General features: G+C 39.6%; 1 protein-coding gene across 1 annotated transcript in view; it reads right to left on the bottom strand.

Annotated features, from left to right (window-relative positions):
* Positions 1–2,271: 2,271 nt before the first annotated feature.
* The window catches only part of CAP2 (cyclase associated actin cytoskeleton regulatory protein 2), a 148,380-nt gene continuing 135,864 nt past the window's right edge, over positions 2,272–14,787 (bottom strand). Inside the window, exons 12-13 of the mRNA XM_061194845.1 lie at positions 13,330–13,470; positions 2,272–2,862 (exon numbers count right to left, since the gene is read on the bottom strand). Of these exons, the coding sequence (XP_061050828.1) occupies positions 2,752–2,862; positions 13,330–13,470 (252 nt within the window). The 3' untranslated portion in view covers positions 2,272–2,751. The remainder of the gene's footprint in view (positions 2,863–13,329; positions 13,471–14,787) is intronic.

The following is a 14,787-nucleotide window of genomic DNA, read 5'->3' as shown; positions in this document are numbered from 1 at the left end:
GTTTAAAGACCTAAATATAAAACATGACACCATTAAACTCCTAGAAGAAAACATAGGCAAAACATTCTTTGACATAAATTGTAACAATATTTCCTTAGATCAATCTCCCAAGGCAAAAGAAATAAAAGCAAAAATAAACAAATGGAACCTAATCAAACTTAAAAGGTTTTGCATAGCAAAGAAACCATCAACAAACAAAAAGACCTATGCAATGGGAGAAAATATTTGCAAATGATGCAACCTACAAGGAGTTAATATCCAAAATATACAAACAGGTCATACAACTCAATATCAAAAAAAACCCCAAACAACCCAATCAAAAAATGGGTAGAAGAGCTAAATAGACATTTCTCCAAAGAAGACATACATATGGCCAACAGAGATGTGAAAAAATGCTCAACATTGCTAACTATTAGAGAAATGCAAATCAAAACCACAATGTGGTATCACCTCACACCAGTCAGAATGGCCATCATCAAAAAGTCTACAAACAATAAATGCTGGAGAGGGTGTGGAGAAAAGGGAATCCTCCTACACTGTTGGTGGGAATGTAAATTGGGGCAGCCACTATGGAGAACAGTATGGAGGTTCCTTAAAAAACTAAAAATAGAACTACCATATGATCCAGCAATCCCACTCCTGAGTATATAACCGGAAAAAACAAATAACTCTAATTTGTAAAGATACACGCACCCCAATGTTCATAGCAGCACTATTTACAATAGCCAAGACATGGAAACAAACCAAGTGCCCATCAACAGACGACTGGCTTAAGACGATGCGGTATACATATACAATGGAACACTACTCAGCAATAAAGAAATGAAATATTGCCATTTGCAGCACCATGGATAGACCTAGAGAATATTATGCTTAGTGAAATAAGTCAGAGAAAGACAAATACTATATATCACTTATATGTATACAAATAACAAAAATGAATAAAACTTAAAAAATAATACAAATGAATCTAGTGATATATGCAAGACACAAACAGATTCACAGACATAGAAAACTTACAGTTACCAAAGGCGAGAGTGCAGGGGAGGGATAAATTAGAAGTATGGGATTAACAGATACAAACTACTATACATAAAATAGATAAGCAACAAGGATTTATTGTATAGCACAGGGAATTATATTCAATATCTTGTAATAACCTATAATGGAATACAATCTGCAAAAAATATAACTGAATCACTATGCTGTACACCTCAAATTAATGCAATATTTAAAAAAACTTGATTCTAGAATCTTCTGACAGTTCTTCCAACTGAAAATGGCTTTATCTGATATTTATCTAGAAGAAGCTATTCTTCAGGGAAGCTGATGACATGCTGGATAAATTCTCTAATTCAACTAGAAAAGCTCAGCTGTATTTCCTAAAGCTGACATATGAGCAAGGCGCAAATCAAAGAGGAAAAAAATTTTAACACCCTGAATTCATCACAGTATTTAAACAATTAGAATTTTACTTTATTTCAGAATAAGTTTACAGTTGAAAAAAAGGTATTTACTAAAGCCACAACATTCTTCATATGGACAAAAACTTTTCTAGCAAAACTGTGGTACAGAAGCATTAGTAATTTGAATACTATACGGTTATAGAAGATATTTAAAAAACGGAAATGATGTATTCCAAAGGCTGTACTAGGCACAATATATATGCTTGTACTGGGTCTGCAAGCATTATACTAGAATTCATTACATGTAATCCAAGAAGTTGCAGGTTTTCAGCACTATGTACTAAAAAGATAGAAAGGAATATCAGAGTTACTCTTCTGTTGAAAAAGCATGTACTATCAATACTGCAAAACAGGAGCAGCAAGCCAAGTCAACAAACAATTCCTTAGGTTTTAGAAGTTGCAATATAACTATGGCTTTTTCATTTTAATTTTTGAGACTGGTTAGCGAGTCTGGCAAGTGGAAAAGAAGAAAGTCTATAATAAAACATTAAAGACATCACTTACAAGGCATATGATATTTCACAGGTTTAAAATTGGAAAATAACAACTGAGCTTGTTCCTAGAGCAAAATTGTGAGGTATTATAGAGCAAAAAACACCCTGCTTTTTCCTATCAATCTTTTGGCATAAAAATCTCAGAAAAGTAAAAGTTTTCCAAGTAACATGGCAGAAAAATATTTAAGATAAATCATTAGAGTTTACTTTTGGTTTTTGGTAACTGCAAAGAAAAAAGGTCTTTCCAAGGACCAAGAAACTGGATATGGTTCTTAGTATGGAACTTATGTTTTTTTAAAAACATGGGTTGAAATATGTATTCAGGCTGACAGTGTATTCATGCTGATAAAGGTGGTAAAAAGAAGAAAACAAAAATCGTACATTTTTAGAGCATACTACTACCACATATATGGAGATTGTCTAAAAGATTAAAATGTGCATCTTAGATTCTCAAAGGTTTTATTTTTCAACTAGCAATAAAACATAAGTGTAAAAGTGAGTCATGCAATTTTACCTCTTAACTACTGTGATAGTGATATGAGGGGAACAGAATTCTCTTTTTTCCCTTTAAATGTATAATGCTCACAAGTCATCATGTGAAACTCAAATCACACACAAAGGCAAATCATGAAGAAACGTTAAATATTCCAAAATGCCCACGAAGGCGTGCCAGAAATTATGCTGTTTCTATAGCACAGAATTGTTGGAGGCCAAAGCTAAAGCTAGGTGCTACTGCAACTTCTAGGTCTTTAATGCTGCTTTTATTTGTTTGTTTTTTTGATGGGGAGGATTCAGGTCAGGGGGTTCGGTGGTCTCTCAGAAACCATAATTTCTGCAGGTTCAGTGACCAACTTGGATCCATCCCATGCTGTCTTGAACTGTTCAGGAACGGGAAATTCTCTCTGGAAAAAGGCCAGAAGAACAAAGTTATTTAAACCAAGGCTTTGCAAACAGATGGAAGGCTGATTAGTGTCACATGATGGACAAAGACATTTTATGGAACCCAAACCTGCATCAGGGAGCGATGCATGGTCATGTGTCAGCTCTGTGACTGCCTGCCAGCATCCTCATTGATGCTAGCACTTACTAAGAACCAGGCATTCTGCTAAGCACCAGATATATGTGAACTCAGTTAATCTCTGCAAGAACTTTAAGAGCTAGATATTATTGAGATGCCATCTACAGGAAACAGAGGCCTGAGAGGTCAAGCCTCTGAGCAGTCAAAGTTCAAACCTTAGAATTTTTACCCTTGACTCTGCACCAAACTCAAACATGCACTGGGGATCTTGCTGAAAGGCAGACTCTGATTCAGTAGATCTGGGAAAGAGGATGACAATCTGCATTTCCCACAAGTTCCAAGGGGATGCCAAGGCTGCTGGCCCTCAGTCTGAATAAGGGCTTTATCCCGGCGTTATGTCTACCCTTTGATGAAATATAAAAATGTGCTGCAAGTTATATATAAACTTGTTACCCTTCATCCTGCTTTCCTACTCTTCCCATTGGAGAATACATGCCCCCCTTCCACCCACACCCCTACACACACACACACAAAGAAAAATGCAGAAGAGTCAAAATAAAATTAGTTTGGGATCTCTCCTTTCCCCAGAGAGTGATTCCCCAGTCATTGCAGAAGAGGGCAGAAAAGGAAGCTGAGGAGCAGCCCCCTTAGCCATGGCTTTGTGACACCCCTGGACTTCCTGTACCACAGTGTGATAAGCTGGTGCCTGTGCTCATCTGTCGGTGAGATGTGATGTTTCACATCTAGTGGAATACACACACTAACACGTATCTTCCTAGATGTTGGGTCCAGCTGTTTCTTTTGGAAGAAGCTATTTATTTAACTACTTTAAAGGGAAGGCCCTTTCTATCATGAGTGGTGAATTATCCTTGAGTGAAATCTGCGATAGTCTTAAGAGAAAGCAAAGAAGCCACAGTCTGAGTAACCTAGTGTGTGTGTGTGTGTGTGTGTGTGTGTGTGTGTGTGTGTCTAACATCCTTTCTGGGGCTCTTCTTGATGAATAAACCAGGCTTGGTGTTTGCTCTTAAGTACCAAGCCAGGTGGAGAATGCTCCAGAGAAGAGGCACCTCTTTCATGGTAACTGCACTACAGCTGTTCCCAGTCTTTCTTGGGAGTGACATGATAGTAATGTGATGACAGACCTTCTCTGGGAGACTGATTCCTTTCAGGATGAATCATCCCCACCATCTACTTCGAGATTACAATGTCCATGGCAGGACCTCTGTATTGCTCCCTACTACCCCCAGTTGGAAAATGCATGAAGTGGGCCATGGACTGAAGGCACAAGATAATTCACCTATAGAGGGGAGACTTTACGTTTTCAGCATAAAAGCTCAGGTTCTGAGCTATACTCATCCTTTAGGTCAGTGGATCCCAATCTTGGCTCCACACTGGAATCACCCGGGAAGCTTTAACCAATACAGATGTCTGGATACCACATCCAGGGATTCTAGTTTAATTAGTCTGGAGTGCTCGTCCAAACCCCCATTGCTTTTCTTAGCAGTTCCAGCCAGTTTCCATGAAGCTGAGCCTTCTGCTTAAACAGCTGCAAAGGCCAGGAATCATCTTAATTTTTAGCTTTCCTCTTCTGAAGCTGTTCTGTATTGGCTTTAGCTCTTCAGTATTTTTTTTTTTTAGGTGGAGAGCCCAAGAGGAGATACTTCTCTAGCTCAGGGTTAGGCTGTCCAGATACCTAGTGAAGCATGGCCCAATGCTTGTGGAGTTTTGTTTTTTAGACTTAAACAATGAATTCTGAACTGCAATATGTGGTGTGTGCCTGGGTAGTGCTCACTGGCAGGTGGGGAAAGGAGAACATGGCAGCAATCTAGTTGTCTGCCTAAGGAGATTAACCTGAGTGCTGAATGCAGTGTAGACGGCTGGTGATTGACACATAGGCTAATGGGGGGGTCCTCTTTCAAAGGTGTGCCTAAGTTACGTTTTCTCCCATCCTTCCCAGTTCACTGCTTCCTTGCACAGTTAGAACCAGAGGGAATGATCCCTGGATTTACTTCTCTACTTTCAAGAAACAACAACTAGGGACTTCCCTGGAGGTCCAGGCGTTAAGACTTCGCCTTCCAATGCAGGGGGGTGTGGGTTTGATTCCTGGTTGGGGAGCTAAGATCCCACATGCCTCCTGGCCAAAAAACCAAAAGGTAGGGGGGTCTGGGCAAGATGGCGGAAGAGTAAGACACGGAGATCACCTTCCTTCCCACAGATACATTAGAAATACATCTACACATGGAACTGCTCCTACAGAACACCCACTGAACGCTGGCAGAAGACGTCAGACCTCCCAAAAGGCAAGAAACTCCCCACGTACTTGGGTAGAGTAAAAGAAAAAAGAAATAACAGAGACAAAAGAATAGGGACGGGACCTGCACCAGTGGGAGGGAGCTGTGAAGGAGGAAAGGTTTCCACACACTAGGAAGCCCCTTCGCAGGGGAGACTGCGGGTGGAGGAGGGGGGAAGCTTCGGAGCCACGGAGGAGAGCGCAGCCACAGGGGTGCGGAGGGCAGAGCGGAGAGATTCCCGCACAGAGGAGCGGTGCCGACCAGCACTCACCAGCCTGAGAGGCTTGTCTGCTCACCCGCCGGGGTGGGCGGGGGCTGGGAGCTGAGGCTTGGGTTTCGGTCGGATCGCAGGGAGAGGACTGGGGTTGGCGGCGTGAACACAGCCTGAAGGGGTTAGTGCGCCACAGCTAGTCGGGAGGGAGTCCGGGAAAAAGTCTGCAGCTGCCGAAGAGGCAAGAGACTTTTTCTTGCCTCTTTGTTTCCTGGTGCGCGAGGAGAGGGGATTCAGAGCGCCGCTTAAACGAGCTCCAGAGACGGGCGCGAGCCGCGGCTATCAGCGCGGACCCCAGAGACGGGCATGAGACGCTAAAGCTGTTGCTGCCGCCACCAAGAAGCCTGTGTGCAAGCCCAGGTCACTCTCCACACCTCCGCTCCAGGAAGCCTGTGCAGCCCGCCACTGCCAGGCTCCCGTGATCCAGGGACAACTTCCCCGGAAGAACGCACGGCGCGCCTCAGGCTGGTGCAACGTCATGCTGGCCGCTGCCGCCGCAGGCTCGCCCCGCCTCCGTACCCCTCCCTCCCCCCGGCCTGAGTGAGCCAGAGCCCCCGAAGCAGCTGCTCCTTTAACCCCGTCCTGTCTGAGCAAAGAACAGATGCCCTCAGGCGACCTACACGCAGAGGCGGGTCCAAATCCAAAGCTGAACCCCGGGAGCTGTACGAACAATGAAGAGAAAGGGAAATTTCTCCCAGCAGCCTCAGAAGCAGCGGATTAAAGCTCCACAAACAACTTGATGTACCTGCATCTGTTGAATACCTGAATAGACAACGAATCATCCCAAATTCAGGAGGTGGACTTTGGGAGCAGGATATATTAATTTTTCCCCTTTTCCTTTTTTTGTGAGTGTATATGTGTATGCTTCTGGGTGAGATTTTGTCTGTATAGCTTTGCTTTCACCATTTGTCCTAGGGTTCGGTCCGTCCGTTGTTTTTTTTTTTTTTTACTTAAAAAATTTTTTTTCTTAATAAATTTTTTCTTAATAATTTTTCCCTTATTTTTTATTTTAAAAAACTAAAAAAAATTTTTTCTCTTTATTTTCCTAATTTTTATTTTAAAAAATAAAAAAAATTTTTTCTTAATAAATTTTTTTCTTAATAATTTTTTTCTTATTTTTTGTTATAAAAAATTAATAAATTTATTTTAAAAAATTAAAAAAATTTTTTTCTTAATAAATTTTTTCTTAATAATTTTTTTCTTATTTTCTATTATAATAGCTTTATTTTATTTTATTTTATTTTATCCTCTTTCTTTCTCTCTTTCTATTTTTTCTCCCTTTTATTCTGAGCCATGTGGATGAAAGGCTCTTGGTGCTCCAGCCAGGCATCAGGGCTGTGCCTCTGAGGTGGGAGAGCCAACTTCAGGACACTCGTCCATAAGAGACCTCTCAGCTCCACGTAATACCAAACGGCGAAAATCTCTCAGAGATCTCCATCTCAACATCAAGACCCAGCTTCACTCAACGACCAGCAAGCTACAGTGCTGGACACCCTATGCCAAACAACTAGCAAGACAGGAACACAGCCCCATCCATTAGCAGAGAGGCTGCCTAAAATCATAATAAGGCCACAGACACCCCCAAACACACCACCAGACGTGGACGTGCCCACCAGAAAGACAAGATCCAGCCTCATCCACCAGAACACAGGCACTAGTCCCCTCCACCAGAAAGCCTACACAACCCACTGAACCAACCTTAGCCACTGGGGACAGATACCAAAAACAACGGGAACTATGAACCTGCAGCCTGTGAAAAGGAGACCCCCCAAACACAGTAAGATAAGGAAAATGAGAAGACAGAAAAACACACAGCAGATGAAGGAGCAGGGTCAAAACACACCAGACCTAACAAATGAAGAGGAAATAGGCAGTCTACCTGAAAAAGAATTCAGAATAATGATAGTAAACATGATCCAAAATCTTGGAAATAGAATAGACAAAATGCAAGAAACATTTAACAAGGACGTAGAAGAACTGAAGAGGAACCAAGCAATGATGAAAAACACAATAAATGAAATTAAAAATACTCTAGAAGGGATCAATAGCAGAATAACTGAGGCAGAAGAACAGGTAAGTGGCCTGGAAGATAAAATAGTGGAAATAACTACTGCAGAGCAGAATAAAGAAAAAAGAATGAAAAGAACTGAGGACAGTCTCCGAGACCTCTGGGACAACATTAAACGCACCAACATTCGAATTATAGGGGTCCCAGAAGAAGAAGAGAAAAAGAAAGGGACTGAGAAAATATTTGAAGAGATTATAGTTGAAAACTTCCCTAATATGGGAAAGGAAATAGTTAATCAAGTCCTAGAAGCACAGAGAGTCCCATACAGGATAAATCCAAGGAGAAACACGCCAAGACACATATTAATCAAACTATCAAAAATTAAATATAAAGAAAACATATTAAAAGCAGCAAGGGAAAAACAACAAATAACACACAAGGGAATCCCCATCAGGTTAACAGCTGATCTTTCAGCAGAAACTCTGCAAGCCAGAAGGGAGTGGCAGGATATACTTAAAGTGATGAAGGAGAAAAACCTACAACCAAGATTAATCTACCCAGCAAGGATCTCATTCAGATTTGATGGAGAAATTAAAACCTTTACAGACAAGCAAAAGCTGAGAGAGTTCAGCACCACCAAACCAGCTTTACAACAAATGCTAAAGGAACGTCTCTAGGCAAGAAACACAAGAGAAGGAAAACACCTACAATAACAAACCCAAAACATTTACGAAAATGGGAATAGGAACACACATATCGATAATTACCTTAAATGTAAATGGATTAAATGCTCCCACCAAAAGACACAGACTGGCTGAATGGATACAAAAACAAGACCCGTATATATGCTGTCTACAAGAGACCCACTTCAGACCTAGGGACACATACAGACTGAAAGTGAGGGGATGGAAAAAGATATTCCATGCAAATGGAAATCAAAAGAAAGCTGGAGTAGCAATTCTCATATTAGACAAAATAGACTTTAAAATAAAGACTATTACAAGAGACAAAGAAGGACATTATATAATGATCAAGGGATTGATCCAAGAAGAAGGTATAACAATTGTAAATATTTATGCACCCATCATAGGAGCACCTCAATACATAAGGCAAATACTAACAGCCATAAAAGGGGAAATCAACAGCAACACAATCATAGTAGGGGACTTTAACACCCCACTTTCACCAATGGACAGATCATCCAAAATGAAAATAAATAAGGAAACACAAGCTTTAAATGATACATTAAACAAGATGGACTTAATTGATATTTATAGGACATTCCACCCCAAAACAACAGAATACACATTTTTCTCAAGTGCTCATGGAACATCCTCCAGGATAGATCATATCTTGGGTCACAAATCAAGCCTTGGTAAATTTAAGAAAATTAAAATCGTATCAAGTATCTTTTCCGACCACAACGCTATGAGACTAGATATCAATTACAGGAAAAGATCTGTAAAAAATACAAATACATGGAGGCTACACAATACACTACTTAATAACGAAGTGATCACTGAAGAAATCAAAGGGGAAATCAAAAAATACCTAGAAACAAATGACAGTGGAGACACGATGACCCAAAACCTATGGGATGCAGCAAAAGCAGTTCTAAGAGGGAAGTTTATAGCAATACAAGCCTACATCAAGAAACAGGAAACATCTCGAATAAACAACCTAACCTTGCACCTAAAGCAATTAGAGAAAGAAGAACAAAAGAACCCCAAAGCTAGCAGAAGGAAAGAAATCATAAAGATCAGATCAGAAATAAATGAAAAAGAAATGAAGGAGACAATAGCAATGATCAATAAAACTAAAAGCTGGTTCTTTGAGAAGATAAACAAAATTGATAAACCATTAGCCAGACTCATCAAGAGAAAAAGGGAGAAGACTCAAATCAATAGAATTAGAAATGAAAAAGGAGAAGTAACAACTGACACTGCAGAAATAAAAACGATCATGAGAGATTACTACAAGCAACTCTATGCCAATAAAATGGACAACCTGGAAGAAATGGACAGATTCTTAGAAATGCACAACCTGCCGAGACTGAACCAGGAGGAAATAGAAAATATGAACAGACCAATCACAAGCACTGAAATTGAAACTGTGATTAAAAATCTTCCAACAAACAAAAGCCCAGGACCAGATGGCTTTACAGGCGAATTCTATCAAACATTTAGAGAAGAGCTAACACCTATCCTTCTCAAACTCTTCCAAAATATTGCAGAGGGAGGAACACTCCCCAACTCATTCTACGAGGCCACCATCACCCTGATACCAAAACCAGACAAAGATGTCACAAAGAAAGAAAACTACAGGCCAATATCACTGATGAACATAGATGCAAAAATCCTCAACAGAATACTAGCAAACAGGATCCAGCAGCACATTAAAAGGATCATACACCATGATCAAGTGGGGTTTATTCCAGGAATGCAAGGATTCTTCAATATACGCAAATCAATCAACGTGATACATCATATTAACAAATTGAAGGAGAAAAACCATATGATCATCTCAATAGATGCAGAGAAAGCTTTCGACAAAATTCAACACCCATTTATGATAAAAGCCCTGCAGAAAGTAGGCATAGAGGGAACTTTCCTCAACATAATAAAGGCCATATATGACAAACCCACAGCCAACATTGTCCTCAATGGTGAAAAACTGAAACCATTTCCACTAAGATCAGGAACAAGACAAGGCTGCCCACTCTCACCACTATTATTCAACATAGTTTTGGAAGTGTTAGCCACAGCAATCAGAGAAGAAAAAGAAATAAAAGGAATCCAAATCGGAAAAGAAGAAGTAAAGCTGTCACTGTTTGCAGATGACATGATACTATACATACAGAATCCTAAAGATGCTACCAGAAAACTACTAGAACTAATCAATGAATTTGGTAGAGTAGTAGGATACAAAATTAATGCACAGAAATCTCTTGCATTCCTATACACTAATGATGAAAAATCTGAAAGTGAAATTAAGAAAACACTCCCGTTTACCATTGCAAGAAAAAGAATAAAATACCTAGGAATAAACCTACCTAAGGAGACAAAAGACTTGTATGCAGAAAATTATAAGACACTGATGAAAGAAATTAATGATGATACAAATAGATGGAGAGATATACCACGTTCTTGGACTGGAAGAATCAACATTGTGAAAATGACTCCACTACCCAAAGCAATCTACAGATTCAATGCAATCCCTATCAAACTACCACTGTCATTTTTCACAGAACTAGAACAAAAAATTTCACAATTTGCATGGAAACACGAAAGACCCCGAATAGCCAAAGCAATCTTGAGAACGAAAAATGGAGCTGGAGGAATCAGGCTCCCTGACTTCAGACTATATTACAAAGCTACAGTAATCAAGACAGTTTGGTACTGGCACAAAAACAGAAACATAGATCAATGGAACAGGATAGAAAGCCCAGAGATAAACCCATGCACATATGGTCACCTTATCTTTGATAAAGGAGGCAAGCATATACAGTGGAGAAAAGACAGCCCCTTCAATAAGTGGTGCTGGGAAAACTGGACAGGTACATGTAAAAGTATGAAATTAGGACACTCCCTAACACCATACACAAAAATAAACTCAAAGTGTATTAAAGACCTAAATGTAAGGCCAGACACTATCAAACTCTTAGAGGAAAACATAGGCAGAACACTCTATGACATAAATCACAGTAAGATCCTTTTTGACCCACCTCCTAGAGAAATGGAAATAAAAACAGAAATAAACAAATGGGACCTAACGAAACTTATAAGCTTTTGCACAGCAACGGAAACCATAAACGGGACCAAAAGACAACCCTCAGAATGGGAGAAAATATTTGCAAATGAAGCAACTGACAAAGGATTAATCTCCAAGATTTACAAGCAGCTCATGCAGCTCAATAACAAAAAAACAAACAACCCAATCCAAAAATGGGCAGAAGACCTAAATAGACGTTTCTCCAAAGAAGACATACAGATTGCCAACAGACACATGAAAGAATGCTCAACATCATTAATCATTAGAGAAATGCAAATCAAAACTACAATGAGATATCATCTCACACTGGTCAGAATGGCCATCATCAAAAAATCTAGAAACAATAAATGCTGGAGAGGGTGTGGAGAAAAGGGAACACTCTTGCACTGTTGGTGGGAATGTAAATTGATACAGCCACTATGGAGAACAGTATGGAGGTTCCTTAAAAAACTACAAATAGAACTACCATACGACCCAGCAATCCCACGACTGGGCATATTCCCTGAGAAAACCATAGTTCAAAAAGAGTCATGTACCAAAATGTTCATTGCAGCTCTGTTTACAATAGCCAGGACATGGAAGCAACCTAAGTGTCCATCATCGGATGAATGGATAAAGAAGATGTGGCACATATATACAATGGAATATTACTCAGCCATAAAAAGAAACGAAATGGAGGTATTTGTAGTGAGGTGGATGGAGTTAGAGTCTGTCATACAGAGTGAAGTAAGTCAGAGAAAAACAGATACAGTATGCTAACACATATATATGGAATCTAAGGAAAAAAAAAAAAAAAGGTAATGAAGAACTAGTGGCAAGACGGGAATAAGGACACAGACCTACTAGAGAATGGACTTGAGGATATGGGGAGGGGGAGGGGTAAGATGTGACAGGGTGAGAGAGTGGCATGGACATATATACACTACCAAATGTAAAATAGATAGCTAGTGGGAAGCAGCCGCATAGCACAGGGAGATCAGCTCGGTGCTTTGTGACCACCTGGAGGGGTGGGATAGGGAAGGTGGGAGGGAGGGAGACGCAAGAGGGAAGAGATATGGGAACATATGTATATGTATAACTGATTCACTTTGTTATAAAGCAGAAACTAACACACCATTGTAAAGCAATTATACTCCAATAAAGATGTTAAAAAAAAAACAAAACCAAAAGGTAAAACAGAAGCACTATTGTAACAAATTCAATAAAGACCTTAAAAATGGTCCACATAAAAAAAAAAAAAAAAAGCAACAACTAATAGGAAGCGATAACTTGCTTTCAAATGGCAACAATCAGCAAGTCCATCACACTGCATGATGCAGAAAATGTATTTATTTATACTTCCTTTTCAATGTGTGAGAATATCTGCTTGCTTCTTTTAGAAACTGCTTTGTTGGGGAGAGGAGACAAAGAAAATACATGGTGGCTTAGGCTACCATTTCTTAGAAGGGTCACTGGATGGACTGATAATATCAGAATCACCTGGGTATATTAAAACTACAGATTCCTGGGCCCACTCCAAGCCTTCTGAATCTAACCTCTGGGTGTGAAGTTTGGGAACTGGTATTTTCATCAAGCTTCCCAGCTGATTCTTACGCTGGGTTTGAGAAGCACTGACATAAGAATACCTATACAAATAGGTCCACTTATTATTACCTCCTTTCCCTCCTTTTTTTCCCCCAAAGCATTTCTCCCTCTTTTCTGTTTGCCTCCACCATAGCAAAGGAAAATATTTAGTCCTAAATAATATGAACTCAGATGCCTGGTGTACTATTTGATAAGAGCTAGCCCATTAAGGTAATTATTAGGAAAATGCTTTGAGAATCACAAATCCAGGACGGGGCATAGTCAAGAAACTAACAGGGGAGCAGATAGGTGAAAGGCCACTCTCTGAATTCCTCTCCTGCCTGTGAATTATTCTACAAAGGAAGCTCAAAGGGTGGGAGGTGATTAATCAGTCTCTAAGAATGTTAATAATGAAAAATTCTTTACAGTCTTTTAAAAAGTACTTACATAATCACCATCCCGAGGGATAAGTATATTCATTTCAGATGACTTGGCACTCACAATCTCACAGTCTAATGCATCTTCACTGAGGTATATGTGGCAGCCTTCTGTCTTATTAATGGAAATTGTTGGCACTTTCCCCATCACCTGAAATAGAAGAAAAAAAGTCTAGGGCCAAAGCAAATAAATAGAAATTCCAATGTCCCCAAATAAGTACAGTCCACAGGCCTAACCAAGCGTTAGGAATAGCTGGGTTAGGGCTGGAGAGGCTGGTTGATGACAAAGTCTCCAGGGTGAATTAGTAGGTGTCATTTGGGGACAGAATGAAAGGACCACACAAGGGGATTCTCAAACCTCAGGGTCTCTTTCCTGACACAAAATAAAGGGACTAATTTGAAAACAGCAGCTAAATGTTCATAAAAAGTTTCACAACCCCGTTAGTGGATTTGAAACATATATTTGATTTCATGATAAAAGAAACAAGATGCATTTGCTTTCATGTGCTTAAAATTTTAGTTTTGACAAATCTCTAGGAAACTTGGATTAAAACACGCACTAATACTGTCATTTAAGAGTAAATAAATTATTCTGTAATTGAGAAGATTTTTCCTGAATCTAAATAAGAATAAATAAGAAACACTACAATTCTTTTCACATAAGTCCTTTGCTAGATAAAAATCTCACTGGCTGAATATGAAGCTTAAATGAGATAATGAGTGTCTAGGTATTCTGAAATGTATTCATTTCAGGAGCCAACACTGGAGACTTGGTTCAGGCTACTCACTGTATAGGTAAATAGTACCATACACAAGAGGAGGTGGTTCTTTGTATTGTTACAAATATCAAGTGCTATAAAAATTCTGATCAGTTTTAAATTTCTTTTTTAACAGTCAGTTTTCTGACATTCCCCCCCCCCCAATTCTCTACAGGCACAGACTATTCCCCCAACGACCATATTACAACTACATAATTTTCCTTCTTGTAATGGTAATTGAAGCGATAACGACATCTCCTCTTTCACCCTGAAGAAAAGGCTGGGTTGCAAATTAAAGGAGCAACTCCTGTGATGGTGAAGGTGATGTAAAGAATTCCTTAGGGGAGTCTAGCCAGGTCACCACACTTCTCTGTTTTCTCCTCTCCCCACAGAAACTGGACACCAAGTTGGAATTGAGCCCCAGTGCCAAAAGAAAAAAAAAAAAAAGGCAGAGGTAGTTTAAGGTCAGGTAAGCACAGGGCTTTGCCATAAATAAAATAAAATAATACCTATATGTATATATCAAGAATGTGTCAGCAGTAATGTCTTGGCAATTTCTAGGTTTATTTTATAATGATGAAGAGCATTTCCATAGCGACCAGAGCTGTATGAATACCAGGCAAGCAAAGGGAAAGAAGTAAATTGTCAGTGTGTCTTAGGAGATTCATTTATGAGACAGAGTGGGGTCACATGAGGATAGCACATTTAGC

Source organism: Eubalaena glacialis, chromosome 7 (genome assembly GCF_028564815.1).
Source record: "Eubalaena glacialis isolate mEubGla1 chromosome 7, mEubGla1.1.hap2.+ XY, whole genome shotgun sequence".
In the NCBI taxonomy this organism is placed as follows: Eukaryota; Metazoa; Chordata; class Mammalia; order Artiodactyla; family Balaenidae; genus Eubalaena; species Eubalaena glacialis.
The sequence above is the reverse complement of the archived record's forward strand: the minus strand, read 5'-3'. Positions and strand labels throughout refer to the sequence as shown.